At 53.1% G+C, this 17,619-nt stretch overlaps 3 protein-coding genes across 3 annotated transcripts; all 3 read right to left on the bottom strand.

Annotated features, from left to right (window-relative positions):
* Nucleotides 1-70: 70 nt before the first annotated feature.
* Nucleotides 71-12,203, bottom strand: BDW74DRAFT_178346 (uncharacterized protein; the record flags this gene model as incomplete). Its single annotated transcript, XM_073729178.1, has 8 exons — nt 71-2,968; nt 3,016-7,344; nt 7,399-10,109; nt 10,177-10,966; nt 11,025-11,372; nt 11,432-11,700; nt 11,768-11,912; nt 11,970-12,203. The coding sequence occupies 8 exons, from the start codon at nt 12,201-12,203 to the stop codon at nt 71-73; spliced, it is 11,724 nt and encodes a 3,907-aa protein (XP_073583499.1).
* A 670-nt stretch (nt 12,204-12,873) lies between these two features.
* BDW74DRAFT_153477 (MCT family MFS transporter) lies at nt 12,874-14,784 on the bottom strand. Its single transcript, XM_073724533.1, has 4 exons — nt 14,453-14,784; nt 14,302-14,408; nt 13,670-14,253; nt 12,874-13,604 (listed from the first exon to the last, which is right to left on the bottom strand). Exons 1-4 carry the CDS (start codon nt 14,652-14,654, stop codon nt 13,175-13,177), a joined length of 1,323 nt encoding a protein of 440 aa, XP_073583498.1. The 5' UTR covers nt 14,655-14,784; the 3' UTR covers nt 12,874-13,174.
* A 161-nt stretch (nt 14,785-14,945) lies between these two features.
* On the bottom strand, nt 14,946-17,553 carry BDW74DRAFT_185366 (Zn(II)2Cys6 transcription factor; the record flags this gene model as incomplete). The annotated part of the gene is made up of 4 exons (XM_073731032.1): nt 14,946-15,284; nt 15,330-16,496; nt 16,552-17,055; nt 17,107-17,553. The coding sequence occupies 4 exons, from the start codon at nt 17,551-17,553 to the stop codon at nt 15,237-15,239; spliced, it is 2,166 nt and encodes a 721-aa protein (XP_073583497.1). The 3' UTR covers nt 14,946-15,236.
* Between the last annotated feature and the right edge of the window lie 66 nt (nt 17,554-17,619).

The raw sequence follows: 17,619 nt of genomic DNA, 5'->3' as shown, positions 1-17,619 counted from the left end.
GTGATCTTGCCATTAGATGCCGATAGTATTACGCCAACCCATCATATACATAACCAGCAGGTATAACCATCTAACCCCTTGAATCGAGCAAAAGACGAAGATACTCTGCATCCACAGGAGGACAGTCCAGCACTGGACCCTGCGCCTGAAGCGCTACCTTCCTGAGTGCCGCCTGCGTGCGCTTCCCATCCAACGGAAACATGACGTGGCCTTCTTTCAACAAACTAGTGATCGCAACCCAGATCAACCGGTCGCTCTCGGAGGCAGAGGCCCCGCAATGCTTGCCTAAGCGCTCAAGCCACGTCTCGTGGTCAAGTAGCTCTCCGCGTCTTGGGCTATTGGCGGATAACATGGGGACGATTTCGGTTAGTTGAGAAAAGGGAAGAGGATGGGGGTTGGTAATGTGCAGGATCTGAAGCTGGTCCGCATCTGTCTCCGACTGTGAGTTCACGGCTGATGTCGAGAGCGAATGCAGCCAAGAAGCTAAAACATCGACGGGAACCAAGTCCACAGCCATATCGGGCTTCCCCGGCTGCGGTCTGGGCACAAGGCCGGACTGGAGCATAAGGGTGACGAGGCGCTCGATCACTCCGCTGTCGGGTGGCGGGATAGCCGTCGCTGTACTGGCGGTAGGCATGGAGGACCGGTAGATGCGGGTTGGGAAGCCGCGGTCCGCTGCGTTGGCCAGAAGCATCTCGGCTGCCCAACGGGCCTTGATGTATCCGTGGTCGTCGGAACTGGAAGGGCGGTAATGCGATGGGGCGGATTCTGCGGTTGCGTACGAGGAGCCTTGCATGCGCACAGAGTTCGTCCAGGATTGCAGATGGGGAACGCTAAAGGTGGAGAGGTGGTGGATTGTGGAAATCTGGGGACCGCAGGCTGCAAGCTCGATGATGTCAAGGATCGCTCGCGTATTGACCGTTCGGAGGCTGGAATATTTCTGGATCAGGGAGACGTAGACGCCAAGGTTGTAAATTGCCTGGACACGGGCGCCAAGACGATGGAAGTCCGAGGGCGACATGCCGAATCGTGGTCGAGTCATGTCGCCATGGTAGCAACGGACGCGGGCCCAGATAGTTCCTGCAGAGACAGCGCCGTGGAGGAGGTTGTATTTTCTCAGATGCTCCAGGATGCTGGCATGGCTGATACGGCTGGACGTGCCGATTACATGGACTGTGACAGCTGAGCGGGCCAGCACCTCGGCCAGGAAATGGATTCCAACGAAGGAGTCGACGCCGGTGATGAAGATGTCCGTTGTCTCCTGCTGGCTCGGGATCTGCGCTCCAGCCGAGATATGATACCGATCCTCCACAGGGAGCAGAGTTTCCTCCTCCCAGTCGATCTGGTAGTCGACATTTGTGATTTTGGAAAGACGGTCCTTCACTTCCTTCCCAAACTGCGTATCTTCGATCTCCATGGGTGGAGTCAGAGGTGTATGCGGGCTGGCATCTCCAGAAACAATTCGAATTGGGTCTTCATCAGTCAATGAGCCGGGTGTTAGTGGCGTTGATGCCCCGGTGGATGAGGAATTCGACCCTGGAAGCGGAAGGGTAATGCCCTTCAAGGCACAAATGCGCTCGGCGACTCCCCTAGCCGTGGGCCTGTCGAGAATATCCTTCAGTGGAATTTTCACTTTGAACTTGCGGTTGATTGCGGACTGAACGGAGAGCAAGAGCACACTGTGTCCTCCGAGGTTGAAGAAGCTAGTGTCTGGGTCAAGGAGATGCGATCGCGCTGGCTGTAGGTTGAGGCTGGTCCGGAATTGGTCCATCACCCAGTTGAAGACCACTTTTGCGTTGATCTCCTCTTCGTCAATTTTCCAAGCCCTCGGCCTCTGCGGGTAAATTAAATCCAAGGGCATCGTCAACAGCTTCTGACGATCTGTCTTGCCCCCGATCGTCTGTGGGAGAGAGTCCAAAACATGGTAACCGCCAGGAAGCATGAACTGGGTAAGCCTCTTGCTTAGGCCGTGGTGCAGTCGGGATATCACTTCGTCAGGTTGGGCGCGAGGGTCTCGTAGGACCACAAAGGCGATCAGCTGGCGTTCATCTGCGAGTGTATGTGTGGTGCTCGAATTTGCGTTCACAGTACGGGCGACGACACTGGCCGCGGAAACCTCTTTGAAACCGGATATGCCAGCTTCCACAAGGATATTGTGTTCGATGTCGAGAAGGTCAAGTCGGTATCCGCGAAGTTTCACCTGGGTTGTTCCCGCAATGCGTCCCATATATTCGATTGTTCCATCTCGATTCAACTGAGCCATATCTCCTGTGCGGAAGATGTGAGATTCGGATGGCTGGTGGATAAACGGATCAAGCTTGAAAGCCTTCCTGCTCTCCTTCGGCCGATTGATATAGGCCTCGCCAACTTGCGGTCCGCCCACACATAGCTCGCCGCTAACACCTGCAGGCAGCAAATTCAGTCCAGCATCAACAACATAGCACCAGGAGCGCCTCAGCGGCCGGCCGATGGAGATGGGCTGATCATCAGCAACGGGCTTGTTGACTTGTTCAAGAGTAATTTGGACCATAGCCTCACAGGGCCCGTAGACATTGTAGACTACGGCCGGTGTTTGCATGCTATACAACTGCCGCGCGAGCCGAGAATGTAGGACTTCACCACAGAAGAAGGCCGTCTTCCAGGTGGCGCATTCCCGCAGCTCATCTTCCGCGCCTTCAATCAACACTGCAAATTGTGATGGCGTAAAATAGGTAAAGGAGACGCTGCTTTGTTTCATGAACTGCGCTAGGAGGAGAGGGTCCCGTCGGACGGTCGCGGAGGAGATGCACACCGTAGCGCCAACCAGCAAGGGAGTAAAGATTTGAACGATAGATAAGTCAAAGCAGATTGATGTGGCAAGGAGGAAACGTTCGTGGGAGTCGAAGTGGAATTCATCCTGGATGTCCTGAAGCATCGGCTGGGCATTGCGGTGACGCATCACCACGCCTTTTGGTTTCCCAGTGCTGCCCTATCAAACAGTGAGTATGGATAAATGAAAGGGATGGTGAGGCGTACTGATGTGTACGTAACGTAAAAGGGCTGGTCTTTGTCGAATCCCCTCAGTGAAAGCAATGAAACTGTAGGCTGGCTAGCGGCCTGTTTGATATTGACAATGGTTTGGCTGAATCCGTGAACTCCGGAATCGGTCAAAACCACCGTGCATCCTGAATCAGTAGCCATGTACTGAAGCCGTTCTTCAGGGAACTCAGGATCCAGCGCCACAAAAGCACATCTGCTAAAAATAATTCCCAGCATGCCAACTAACATGTCAACACTGGGCGCCGCAAGAAGCCCGACGAAATCACCAGGTTTTGCGCCACAAGACTGGATGGCAGCAGCACACTTTCTCGCAGCATCGACCAGCTCTGAGTAAGTGACGCTTCGTCCATCCGAGTCTAGGAGCGCGACGGCTGAAGGCTGCAAGGCCGCCTGCTGGTCGATCGCCCGTGCGATATCGATGTCCACCTCTGAAGTCGCATGATGAACTGGAGTCACCTGCTTCATCAAGAGGGCCGTTTCCTTCGGGCCGCAGATTGGAATTCCATCGATTGGCTGGCGATAATCTTTGCAAGTCGCGGACAAGCAAGCAAGGAAGTTGTCGAGGAAAAGATCCATGTTGCCGGCGTCATATAATACCTGGGAATATTCCAGGTTAAACCTCAGTCCGCCTTCAGTATTCTCAATGGCCTCAAGGCTCATGTCGCAGGCAGTTGGAATGTCTACAGTCTCATAACGCTGGATCTCAAAGTCGTTGGTTCGGTAATCCTTCATCTGGCCGTGACTTTGATAATTGAAAGTCAACTGGCCGAGTGGGAAGTGGCTACTAGTCCGCGCCACAGCAGCTTCTCGCACAATCACATCAAATGGAACACGACCGTGTTCCATTGCTTCCGAGACCTTGCGCTGCATCTGCGACAGAAAGACGTCAAACGTAACGTCAGCAGACTCAAGTCGATGCCGGATGGGAAGCAAGTTGACAAAGCTGCCCAGCATGTCTTGGACGTCAGGATGAGGTCGATCACCTTGAACCAGATGGATAGTGAGATCCTCCTGTTGAGTATAGCGGTAGTGGATCAGTCGGAAAACGGCCAAAATGTATTGTGGCACTGTACTGTTGAAACGAGCTGCGATTCTCTTGAGGCGGGTGAAAGTCGACGAAGGAAAATCGGCTGCGAGAGATGAGGTTTTGAAAGATTGGACCTGAGGCCGTGGTCGGGCAAAGGGGAGCACTGCACTGACTGGCGGCGCCTCCTTGAACACGTTGACCCAATAGTCAATATGGGGTTTCATCTCCGGGCTGCGCAGGTGTTGATCGTGCCAGAGAGTGAAGTCAATGTACTGCGTCTTCCTATCAGACCGACTCACGTCCACCGACTTGTTTGTCACGACATCGTCATAGCAGGCGACCAGCTGGTCAAGGAAGGCCTTGGAGCTGCCGCGGTCGGTTATGATATGATGGACGATCAATACCAAGGCATATTGCGAATAATCCACTTTCAGCAGCGAAATGGACACTGTCTCACCACTTTCGATATCTAGCTCCTGTCTTCTGAGCTGGAGAATGCGACTAGAAATCGCTTGTTCTGGACTTTCAGTTGAGGAAAGATCTTCCATGGAGACGTCGTAGTGGTCCCTATCGACCAAGACCTGTTCTGGAAACCTGTCGCCCATAACGAACGCAGTTCGTAAGACTTCATTCCGCTGTCGGATGCAGGCAAATGCGGTCAGTAGGGCATCGGTGTCGAGTTGTCCGCGTAGATGCAAAGTGATAGTAATATTGAGTGCCGATTTGTCCTCCGCCATTTGATGCATGAACCAGAACCGCGTCTGGTATGAGGACATAGGGATCTGCTTAGGCCGTGGTACTTTGCCGATAACTGCCCGTTGCGAATGTTCCTTCGAAGTCGGGGTAGGGGCCTTTTCTGAAGAACCTTCGGCTCGAAGAAGGCTTGCTGGAATGTCCTTGACTACTTGAGAAACAAGGGAAACAATGCTCTCCGAGCCTAGAATCTCAAATACAGCCACATTTACCTGGAGTGTCTTGAAGAACCAAGTGCGTATCTCCATGGCCACCAATGAGTCGAGCCCGTAGCTAACAAGCGCCTTGTCAGGAATCAGATTGTCAATAGCAACACCGGTAATCTTGGCAAGGTTTTCGAGAAATGCGGACATGACCAGCTCCAATCTTGCCTTGCCGTCTGACGCCGCACGCAGCAGTGGTACAAGGTTCGTTTTCTTCTGCCCCGTTGCCGCAGGGACGCCTCCCTCCTCTTCCTCTGCGTCCCATACAGCTGCCAGTTGACGGAAAAGGGGCTTCTTGTACCAGAAGCATTGTTGCGACGTCACCCGGGTCCCAGTCACAATCCGATAGCTTTCCTCGTTCCGGGGCCCAGATGTTGTCAATTCGCGACCCGTCCGAATTGCCTCCTCGACGAGACAGAAAAATTCGTACTCGTTGACAGGATCGAAGCCAGTTCTCTTCATCATTGCCTCAAGATTGGCATCTGCTGATACTAGACCAATCCCTACTACCATGCCGATATTGATAGTGGTGCCGCTCAGTCCGCGTTGACGACGATTGCACATCAGAGCGTCCATGTACGCATTGCCAGCCACATAGCTTGCTTGGGCCTTGGTTCCAACAAGTGCCGAAGCGGAAGAGAAGCATACAAAGAAGTCCAAATGCATATCTCTCGTTGCTCTATCCAGGTTGTCGGCTCCTTGGACCTTGGGCGCAACTGTGCGGCACCATTGGGAAAGCGACATCTGCTGCAGAGGACAGTCATCGATAACGGCAGCGGCATGAAAGATACCGCCAAGCTGGGATCCTATCTGCTTGATACATTGTTCAACAGCAGCAAAGTCGGTCACATCGCATCGATACACAGTTGCCAACACCCCTTTTGTTGCTAGCCTTGCCAGCAGGTCAGTTGCGGCGGCATTTCCTGCGCCTGACCGAGACATGAAGGCGAGCTGGCGAGCGCCACGAAGTACCATCCATTCAGCCAATTCCAGGCCAAGCCCACTCAGGCCTCCGACAATGAGGTACACTTTGTCGGAGGAGAAGAGGATTGAGGTTGAGCCGAACGATGGTGGAGAGATAAGAACCTGACAATCGTCCGCCACCGTGAGAACGGTAGGAGTGTCAATGTCCGTTGGCGCCAGAACATGGTCTACCGCATCCTTGACTTGCGAGAACGAGAATAAGTCCGGCTGAGCGAGCTGAACAACTCCCTGACGAACCAACCCTTGGGCGATTTTTAGGACTTCGGATACCAGACCAGGGCGGTGTTTGAGCAGAGAGTCGAGGGCAATCCTGGCATACACACCGCCGCGGTTTTGATCCTTCTCCATTCCAGGTTCTTTGTGCTCCTCTAGATCAGAATAGTCGATCACGCGTCCGCATGGTTTTAGCCAGCTGCTCCTGATTTCATGGTTGCTCAGTATGACGTCGACAGGCTCGAAATCGGTAATGTTGTTGAGCTCTTCGTGGGTGACAACGGTCAGACCCGGTAATGAATTAAGCAAGAGTGCTTGTCCACGCGCGGAATTCGCAACTGGAATAGGTGTTGCACCTAAGTGTTTAGTGACCTGCACAATAGCACGCCCGGTTTCACTTTCTGCTGACAGGACCAATACAACTTCACCGGGAGTGACACGTGCGAGATGGACTAGAGCATAGTACGCCATGGATACGGCAGTGGGCCAGCAAACGGCAAGTTCGGAGTGCTCCTGGTCTTGCAGACGGCGGCAGTGGGAAGCTGGAATGCGTAAACGATTTCGAAGGGAACCGGCAAGGGAGCGAATGGCGACCACGCGGGCACCGAGGTGAAATTGATCGTCTGGTACTGCATCACCCTTCCGTACAATCAAACCGACGCAATCCCCTCCTATAGTGGCGATATTGGCGGATCCGGCCTGAGCTTGGAGTGCATCTCGGCGTCTGAACTGTGCCGCCTTAACCTCTATTTCCAGTTCCTCGTCGCCGAGCGCTGGGAGTGTCACTGGGTCAAATACCGCCGATGACCCCAACTGCAATGCTTGCTCTTGTCTGAATGGTGCTTGAACAGGCGATCGCCTATACCCGTTGAAAAGTTTGCCATTGAGGTTGTCGTCCATCTCAATCCGAGGGATATAGTGCACGCCGTCGCGCACAGCAACTTCATCCTCGTCCATATACTGAGCTTCCAAGAGGGGCGAAATAGCTTGAAGGATCTGTGGTGCTTCGCTGCTCCGCTGGACGTCAAGACAAAGGATCCGAGAAAATTCGTTCTCGCTCCGGGCCGCACGCAGCATTCCATAGACTATAGCATGCTGTGGGTTGTTGGGCTCAAAGGCCGATTCCTAGTTTGAGAATCAGTATGCATCTAAACCAACAGACCTTGATACTGCACGTACCTCTAGTAGCCAGATTATATGCTTACTGCTCGCGGACAACAATTTCTTCACGCCGTCAAAGTACGTCGAGTGACGAGTGTCCATGCGGTGCAGACAAAACTCATCAAGGGACTCCAGCACAATGAGTGTCTCCGGCAACTCCTCGAGAGAGAGGACATCGAGTTCGACAAATGTGGTCGTTGTGATAGTCTTTCCCTTCTGCTCCAACAGATTAATGAATCCCTTAGTCTTGGCGGATGGAGCAGTTGCTGTTACGACCGCCAAGTGCTCGATCGCTCTGTCATGCTCGCTAGCTGCCGTCCTTTGCCAGCATTCTACCTGACCGCGCTGGAGTACTTTCGTCATGGTGTGATTTTGGGGTGTGAACCCGGCTTGGCTAATAATGTAGCCGTTGGTTTTGACCAGGTTCGGCGAGACAGCAGACGGATCGCAGACAACAACCAGATCAAAAGTCCGTTGCTCGGGGATTTCAGGAAGAAGAGAGACTGACGACCAGCTCTGTTGGCTCCTCAAGGCATCCAGCTGCTCCAAAGCGGGCGACGACTGCGAGACAATAGTGATATCCTTGTATCTCTTTCTAATCCCAGCTTGGAGCCCTATTCCACTAAGGAGCGGCTTTAGAGCGTCGTCATCTGCCACAATGTATAGAATAGAGGCATCTGGATGCTGGTGAGCAAATGCGTCCAACAGGCCTTCCATCGAAGCTGGGATGCTAGGATTGCCAATATCGCCTGCTGAGCTGAGTAGGTCAAAGCAAGGCAGCCAACGAAATGACTGAAACAGAGAGCGCTGAGTATCTGCGCTCAAGTCTCCTCCGAGAGCTCGTAGCTCAAGTCCTTTCAAGGCAACAAGTGGTGTTTTGGTTTGGTGATATACATCGACATTTGCCACCAATGACCGATCGGACTCCCGCTTCACTCGCGAAAATACCCTCATGTCGTTGAAATGTTGCTTCTGCAGGATCCCACTGGATACCTCGAGTGTATCCACATAAACGGGTAGAAATGGCTGTGTTATTGGCCTGCCAAGTTCTGCCTCAACGGCAGCAAAGATAGGATGAAGAGTTGCGTCGAGGAATCCGGGGTCTAGTAAACAATCGGCTGATGACACATTATCCGACGGTGCAATGGGTGCCGTCGCGAAACCAGGCGCTGATTCTATCACTCCCTTCAGCAGTTTGAAGGGACCGTCGTATTCCAAGCCGAGAGCATGCAGATTATGGTAGAAGCGTTCGTCCGCCTGCGTTCGACAGGCTGCATTATTCCACTCGGCAGCCGCATCGATAGACGCGTTACCCTTTTCGCTTTCAACCCAGACAATGCCATGGCAATGTTGCCGAGAATCGCCGTCGGCGTCGAAAGAATGGAGATTGAATTGCCACTGTGTTTCCGCGGTCAACCTGCGGAGCTCGAAGATAATCTCAGTTCCAGTTTCGTTGTCGGAGAGCTCAAGCGCGGCTTCAATGTGTACACTTTCGAATTTCAGTGCGCCCAATGATCTGATATCGATCCCATTAACTCGATAGGCGGCCTCAGCTGCCAGACTGAGATAGCCGGCCGCTGGGAAAATAACCCGGCCCTGTACCTTATGACCAGCAAGCCACGGGATTTCTTTGAGACGAAGGTAGTTTCTCCATCGCTTTGTATTCCCAGTCGAGTCTGGCTGAGGGGCACCCAGAAGAGGATGACGATATTCGCGTTGCAAATACGCAGTAGCAAGCCGAGTCTGGGCCCAGTATCGGCTATGATCCCATGGATAGGTAGGCAGGTCATCGACTCGTTGTCTCCTACTGGTGCCATGAAAGGCGTTGACTTTAGCCAAGTCAAGCGAGTACCCAAAAGAATAAAGCTGACCGGCCGTGCCGAGAAGGGATTGGAAGTCGTCAAGACCGCGGGCCAATGTTCCTATGTAAGGTATGTTCTTGAGACCGAGTGCTGCTAGGGTCTGTCGAACAGGCCCCTTAAGCGCAGGATGGGGTCCGATCTCAACAAAAGCATCGATCTGGACATGGTCCGCGTCGTCAAGGATCGTTTCCGTCACCGCGTCGGAGAACCTAACAGGAGAAACCAAGTTCTTAACCCAATATTCCGGCTCAACTGCATCTACATCGTTCCGACGACCAGTGACACTGGAGACCATGGACACGGTGGTTGGCGATGATTCGACAGGCTCAAGGTAGGGACAGCGCTCCATTGCTTGGAGGTACGTATCGGAGAACGGAAGCATGTGATGCGAGTGGTATGCTTGCTGCACCACCAGCGACCGCGCAAAGACCTTCTTTTCGGTCAGCGTCTCTTTGAGCCCTTCGACGGCATCTTTGTCGCCAGACAGGGTCAGACTCGACGGGCTGTTGATGGCGGCCACACAGATCCTGCTCTGGTATGGCTCGAGTGCCCTCTGTGCTTCAGCCTCAGTCATTCCGACAGCGAGCATCCCCCCGGGTCCGGTCCGGTTTGAGATTGAGGGTTTCGCCGCATCGTGAGAGGTGTATTTTCCTCGGTAGTAGGAGAGAACGACAGCGGAAGAGAACGAGATGAGTCCGGCGGCGTAGGCGGCAGCGACCTCGCCGGAAGAGTGCCCAACTGTCGCAGAGGGTGTGATTCCCCACTCGGAGAGCTGTGCGAGAAGTCCGAGCTGTACGGCGGTGCAGAGAGGCTGAGAGAACTGCGGAGTGTTGATCCGGGAGTCTTGTTTGCTCTTGCGCAGTTCGTCTGCCAGATTGGGAAGTCAGTGACATTACGTCATCAGGTAAACAAAGGACAAAGACAGGCAACTCACCCACTGCACTCCACTCCGGCCGATCAGGCAGCAGCTGCAAGATCCGATCATATTCTTCGATCGCCTCGCGAAAAGGAGCAGAGGCTTCCAGCAACGTTGCACCCATACGAGCCCATTGTGCTCCTTGTCCAGTGAAGACAAATCCCAGCCGTTTTATTGACTTGGCCGTGTTCCAAATCAGAGGCGCTTGTACGTCTTCCAGAGCAGCAGCGGCTTCTTCGGCGGATTTCGCGGTAACAAATGACCTTTGCTCGTGATGGGCACGATGCTGACTGAGGGTGTATGCTAGGTTCGCCATGTCAACTTCCGGATGTCGAACGAAATACTCTCGCAACGCCAGGGCGACCTTCTTTCCAACCTTCTCCGAGTGACCAGAAATGGGAATGAGATATCGGCGGGCGGAACTGTCAGGACTAGGATCGTTGCTGTGCGGAGCTGAAGTATATGCTTCCACAACGACATGGCAATTGGAGCCTCCATACCCGAAAGAATTGATACTTGCCCTCCGCCAGGGCGAGGACGAAGGCCAGTCGAGGACTTCAGTCGGAACACGAAGATTCCACTTCTCAAAGTCAATCTCCGGATTGGGGTTCAGAAAGTGCATGTTGGGAAGGATTTGGCCACTCTTAACGCTGAGCGTCGCCTTGATAACAGCGGCCAGCCCAGCTGCTCCTTCAAGGTGGCCGATGATGCTCTTGACTGAGCCAACGTAAAGAGGCTCTAGCCGACCGTCATTGGCGAAGACGGCCCCGATGGCTCGAGTTTCTCGCGGATCTCCTGCTTTGGTTCCCTGTACACGTCCGTCAATTCCATCTTTGGTGTGCTACAAGAAATGTTCGGAGGCCTACCGTCCCATGGGCTTCAAAGTACGCTGTATCCTTCGTCGATATTCCGGCCTTCCGATATACATCCTCCATCAGTGCCTGTTGAGCCACCGGATTGGGAAGAGTGATCCCATTCTTGGTCCCGTCGTGGTTTGCCCCAGTTGCTCGAACGACGGCGTGGATGCGGTCATTGCTGCTTTCGGCATCGTGCAGCTTTTTCAAAACAACCACACAGACACCCTCACCTCTGGCATACCCTTTGCCATCTGCATCAAAGGACCGGGATCGTCCGTCGGGGGACAACATACCAAAGTCCGCCATCGTGACGAACATGTTAGGATCGAAGTGAAGCGCCGACCCAACGACAATTGCCTATAATATTCTTAGCGACATACTATATTTCCGAAAGTGGAACGACAGCTGGCTCATACCATATCCGAATCTCCGTTGCGGAGCGACTGGCATCCTAAATGCAGAGAAATCAGGGACGAAGAGCAAGCCGTGTCTACGGTCATGCTCTCTCCATGGAGATCATAAAAATACGAAATCCGATTTGAGAGGATTGTCTGACCCGTCCCGGTCACGGTGTATGTCGGGTACGAGGCCATGTCCCGGTCAATCAATTTCCCATAGTCGTTGGTAAAGGAGCCGCAGTACACTGAGGTTCTAGAGCCAGCAATCTCAGGGAAGGGGATTCCAGCTTTACGACCATGTCCACATCAGCAGGGGCTTTACAATTCCAAAAGCAGCAAGGAGAAGCGACTCACCATCTTCCAGCGCTTCATACACAACCTCCAATGCCAGCCTCTGCTGCGGATCCATAGCCTCCGCCTCCTTGGGGCTTATACCAAAGAACGCCGCGTCGAAATCCCCAAGGTTCTGCTCGAGAAAGTATCCGTACGGTGCGTTCAGCTGTATCCTCGTCAGCTAGATGGCCTCCGTCGACACTATGCGTTGACCCAAACATACTGTCCCTTTATTCTGTCCTTTGGGATGGTAGAACCCATCCACATTGAATCGTTCCGCGGGCATCTTCCTGCAAAGATCCCTGCGTTCCTTCATGAGACGCCAGAACTCATCGACACTGTTAGCTCCTGGGACTCGGCATGCCATGCCGACTATCCCTACAAGATCATGCCCATCGCGAGAACACGAGCGTGGCCCTTGGGGCAGAGAAGTCGTCGTAGGGGCAGATGTAGACATTATGTTGTATATATATCGAGAGGATGAGAAAGGTAAGTGAGGAAAGCTGAGCGCGTCTTGCTGTACAGAGCGTCTCAAATTGGCCATCCCCAGCGACCTTTATACCTCATTCCTACGGCGAAGTCCGGCAATCCGGAACAGCAGACTCGACTGAAGAGGACATTGAACGCCCTGCTTAATCCTGCCAATGCCGCTATTCCAGCCATCATACGGTATACTCGACAGGGAGCTGAGCACCGTAGGATCGCGCCAACGGAAGCTAACCACCACGGACATCAGGCCGGCGAGACATTTGGCAAAAGCCTCAATGTACTAGCGTTAGTCTGATATAGAGAGTAAGCCCTAGCTACACTGAGTAATCATCTCGCACTTGTCTGACTCGCAGTCAGCACGCGCAGTATACATCGGGAGCTCGGGCGGACGGAAGTAGTATCCATTTCGTAGAGCGGTTATTCTGCAATACGATCTGCCAATGAGAAATACTCGCTTCCAAGGTTCTATTGTGGAATTTATTTGATTAATTGAAGATTTGAAGTTCAGTGGGCCGGTACAGGGATGCCATGTGGCATCGACTTCAGGTTCATAGAGTTCGATCCGGGATCGGTGGTTGAACAAAATGCTTATCAGGGCTTAGCTGTTTAGCTCCTTGGTACGAAGTCTTGGTATGTACTAGGAAACAGTAGATTAATATTGAAATCTAGTCCAGAACAATTACATTGTATGGGTATTGCAGAGCTGAGAGCCTGAGACGGGACTATGAAATGGCCCCCAACGATAGATTGCCGACATGTTTAGCACCTGGAATTCAACCCGCTGGCATTCTGTGATTGGCGCAAGCGGATTGGACCATTCATGGGCTGTTGCTTCAAGTTCCAAAGATCGCATTGAAGATCCATTGGTCGGGCATGCCCGATCGTGCCATGCAGACACGTGGGTACCGGTAGGGCCGGAGCCTCCAGAGTCCAGCCCCATCAAACAGCAACAGCCAGCCTCCACCCCGTCTGGTAGATTCTCGCCGCGAGGAAGAACAGCATCCCCGCGGCCTCCATGACACCGCAGAAAATCATCAACCCCGTGTACTTCCCATCCCACGCGGATATGAGTCCGCCGCCAATTGGGTTGCTCGTTAGATTCGCGATGGATGTCACCGCGTACATGGCGCCAATTCTCACGCCAGCCTTCGAAGGATCCGAAATCTGCATTACTACGGCTGGAGCGAGCGAGATGAAGGCGCCTGATGTGAGTCCGAACGCGGCTGCGAAGAAAATGATGCCGGCGTTGGTGGTGACGGGGATCCAGATTGCGAGGACGGTGATGGCTGTCAGCGTAGTCATGATAACCATGCAGTTGTATCGGCCGATTTTGTCGCCTATTGCGCCCGGTATAATTCTCCCAAATAGACTGGTGGTGGAGTTAGCGATTTGTGGCGTTCCAGGGGCTGAAAGCTGAGGAATGGGGCTATGTACCTTGCGGCGTTAAGGATGGGCAGCATGTACAGCGCCAGATCGTAGTTCATGCCTTGGGCCATAGCTTCGGAGATAACGTAGTTGATAGGTGGGAAGAGGCCGAACGAGAAGAGAAAGGCCCCTGCGGCTGTTAAGAAAAACAGAGGCTCTGTGAAGGGCATGACGAGGTCCTTGGGGCTGCCAGGTTTGGGGTTTGGAGGTAGGCGGGTCCGGACCGTGGCATTGGCCACCACTAGCAGGCCAAGGATGATGAACGCCGATGTGCGCATGGTCCAGCCAAAGCCAATTTTTGGCAGAAGCTTGTCTATCATGATCGGGAAGATCACTCCGCCGAGGCTAGACCCGCTCGCGACAATGCCGACGGCCAGTCCGGACCTTGCGCTGAACCAGGTGGCGGTGGCTCCGAGAGCTGCGTAAAAAATACAGCTAGCCCCAATACTGCTGCAGATTCCCTGCGCCAAAATGAATTGGTAATATTCCTTGCAGAGCGAAGTCATCATGAGACCGAAGACGTGGAGGAACGATCCTATGAGTAGCGGATATCGAGGGCCATGAACGTCGCAGATTTTACCCAGAATGGGACCCTGGTCCGGTCAGCGTCGTCGCCGAGTAGGTGTGGGCGAATGACAAACACCCAAGAACATAATAAAAATCTCCAACGACGTGATCCAGGCAATCGTGCTGGCTGAATAGTTCTTCAGCTGGTGAGACTCGTAATAGGTCTGGAAGAGCCCAATGCCTACTCCAAATTAGCGCGGCCTCCCAGCACGGTAGAGTACGTACAGTTTACCCAGCCAAAACTCACGAAGAGGCTGAAGAATGATCCGGCCACAACACTCCATGCTTGAAGGCCCCCATCTGGGGGTGGGCTGACCTTGTGAGGCTCGTCAGCTGCCGAAGGATCCTTCGCCAAATTCACTAGGATCATTTCTGCTCCTTCAGTGCTAGTTGTCGCTTGGCTCATTTTCTTGTAATGTAGTGACATTTTGGATTGGGAAGTGCAGGTCTTTCCTTGAGACTTGCAAGGTATATATGGACCACACGTCTACCTGGACTTACAAGGAGTCGATTCACTCTCCGGTCGGCCGTATTGTCTCGTGAGGCTTCTCAGCTCCGAGCCTGTTACCTCCGAAGTTCTGCAGAGTACGGCCGTAAGAATGGTATGGGCCCACGGTTACGGCCGTAAGGAGCGGGTCCTTCCCGATTGCTCCACTATAAGCACTAGAGCAACATCTACAGTGCTGTGATTGTTTCCAAGAGTGAGGATGGAGAAGAAATGCTCTAGAGTGTTGTTCTGAGGTACTTTGACAGTCGCTTGCGAGGACATAGCTCGTGATGTTGTCAGAATGCTTCATTGACTAATGTATGGCCGTATCATCGACATGGTCGAAAGAGGAGTGAACGATCGCAAATAATGAGAGCAAAATTGCTCTGTTCTCGAAAGGGTGACTGACTAGACAGTTAAAGGCAGCGACCAAGTCTAAACCGCCCAACTGCGGGTGCAGGGCATATGAAGCGATGGGGTGTGAGAGGCGGACGAGACAGGAAATATGATTTCACAATCTCTCTAGGAAGTACCTTCCGTTGAGTTGTAATGAAGGGTATCCCACTCTGACTAAAAGCTATTAGCGGAGAACATTGCAAGTTGGAGGGCACATACCCAGTCAAAATCGGCAAAAGTATTTACAGGTACGTCCATGATGCTCAGAGGCCCCCCTTCCATCAGAAGGGCAGGATATTGCTGGAGTTCGGGTCTCGGTGTTATATGTCCGAGATCTGAGTTATTAATGCCGTTGCTCAGGTACGAAGGAGCAGAATGATCAATGAAAGGTGCAATCTCCGACGATGCACCTTTGCTTTCCGACTGTCCAACAACAGCTAGGGATGTGGACGATGGGAAAGACTGCCTCACACGAGCGCGTCTCATCCGATGATATATGTCAATGCGATCCCGCAGCGCGCCTAGAAGAATCTGCGCTTTCTGGTAATGCATGGTGACGCTACCATCTGCCAACCCCGCTATATTGGTAGTCTCATAGACGTAGTCGAGGCATGGCCAGATTCGGTCTATTTCTGGACAGTTAGGCCGCAGATATACCTCTAATAGTAACAGCATCGAGACATGATACTGGTGGTAGGTCTGGCTGTACCAAGCCCATGCTTGCAGCTGAGGCATGGTTTCCAGCGCAATCGAGCTCTCCAGTTGTTGAATGCTCGAGGTTATAACCAGCTGCCGCAGCCGGGCTGGCGGTTGGGCGACCACACCCCGGTAGAACTGGTGAAGAATGGCAGTGTAGAGGCGGTTGATGGAGAGATTCATCAGAAGCTTGGCTGCTTTCTGCAACGGGGTCCAAGTTTGCTCCGACTGATTGAAGATTGGGTTGTACTTGGATTCCATATATTGGCGAAAGGTTTCAATCTGTCGAAGGGCCTGGGACAGCGAGAGCTTTTTCTGCTCTAATTGCAGCCGCGCGAGAAGACACTTGCGTTGCATCTCCTGACACTCGAACCGGATGCGCGTATAGGTCATGTCGGTCCAGAGTGGGTTCTCAATCATGCCGGATGCTAGCTGTTCGTCGTCCACGTTCAAGGGTATCTCCACCGAAAAGTCTTCCGGCCGAATGGCCACCCGCGGGCCCTGCACTTCAGCTGTCCGGAGGTCCAAAAAACACACCTGGTACCATGTCAATCGGCGGACATGGGTCTCTACGGCCGAGTACTGGGATTCCTTCGGATCTCGGTGCAGGCCTAGAGATTCGGCTAATCGCACCGCCATGCCCACTAGAGCTGAATGCGCTCGCGAAATCTCGCAACGACACATGGGAATCTGCCTCTGAGTAAATATCTGCACGCGCACAATAGACGATGAGACGAGCACATACCAGGTATAGAATAAACGCCTGAATCGTCTCCAATCTCGTCGTTGAGAGCAATCGCGCGTCTTTAAGGGCATTTTCCGTTTCGGACTGCAACTGATTCTGAAGGATCTGCTGCGGGATTCCGAACTGGTGCATGACCCTAGAACTTGACATACCCACCACTGCAACAAAGAACATGGAGCTGATCAGGGCTCGCAATGAGGCGGGCGGCTTTCTTCGCGCCTCCAATGCTTCCCAGAACATTTGGTACCGCCGGATGATGCTCGGCCGGTGGACAATACGAACGATTGGATGCACCGCCTCCCAATATTGCGTCAAGAGGGCATCTGCCATCGGCCTTCGGGTGAACCAGTCCATTATGAATGGATTCTGATTAGATTGACTGAAAAACAAACCAGACTGAGGCGGAATGAATGAAGGGCCGGGGCCAAAATAGAGATCCTTCTCCGCCGCAGTGAGATTGCGCGGTGAAGCTGAGCCTCGAGGATCGCCCAGGTTTGCAGATATCTAGAGAGATTATTAGAGCAGAGCGGTTTAGAGGATGATATAGGTGCCCACCTCGTCGGCCAAATGTGGATGGAAGAAACCCCCGACCCGTTCGTTCACCCGCATCTTTCCAAACCGGAAGCCAAGGTCATAGAGATCATCATCCGAGTCATCTTCTTCCTCTTCATGATGATATGCAGCGTCCTGAATTCCCAGCAACGCGAGTTCCAGGGATGTTGTGAGCAGATCATCCTCATTGCCCGGCAATTCGCGTCCCGATCCAGGGGCGTGATCCTTCTCAAGACGTTTTTCCAGTAGAGCAGTTTGTTCCTTCAAAATGGCGAGCTTGTGGTGCGAGTCCATCCGCATAAAAACGCAGTCACGGCCGGCTCGGTGGCAGTTGGAGCACGGCTGCTGACGGTCGCATTTCAGCTTGCGCTGGCGACAAGCCAGGCAGGAGTGGATGCGACGGTTGCGGCGGCGAGGGTTATCGGTGGCTGTTGATGTGAGCTCGGACATGTTGATTTCAATCGAACTATTGAATCCTTGGACGTTTTGTCATGAGAGGCCAGATGAGGTCGGTGC

Source organism: Aspergillus multicolor (assembly GCF_047715735.1).
Source record: "Aspergillus multicolor strain CBS 133.54 unplaced genomic scaffold BDW74scaffold_13, whole genome shotgun sequence".
Taxonomy (NCBI): Eukaryota; Fungi; Ascomycota; class Eurotiomycetes; order Eurotiales; family Aspergillaceae; genus Aspergillus; species Aspergillus multicolor.
This window is presented reverse-complemented; position numbering and strand designations above follow the sequence as displayed.

Excerpts from the sequence above, each read along its gene's own strand:
- BDW74DRAFT_153477 (XM_073724533.1), bottom strand. The coding sequence starts at position 14,654 with ATGTCACTACATTACAAGAAAATGAGCCAAGCGACAACTAGCACTGAA. Across the intron at positions 14,409-14,452 it reads GAGTTTTGGCTGGGTAAACT|GCATTGGGCTCTTCCAGACC; the intron begins GTACGTACTCTA and ends AATTTGGAGTAG. Across the intron at positions 14,254-14,301 it reads TTTTTATTATGTTCTTGGGT|GGTCCCATTCTGGGTAAAAT; the intron begins GTTTGTCATTCG and ends TGACCGGACCAG.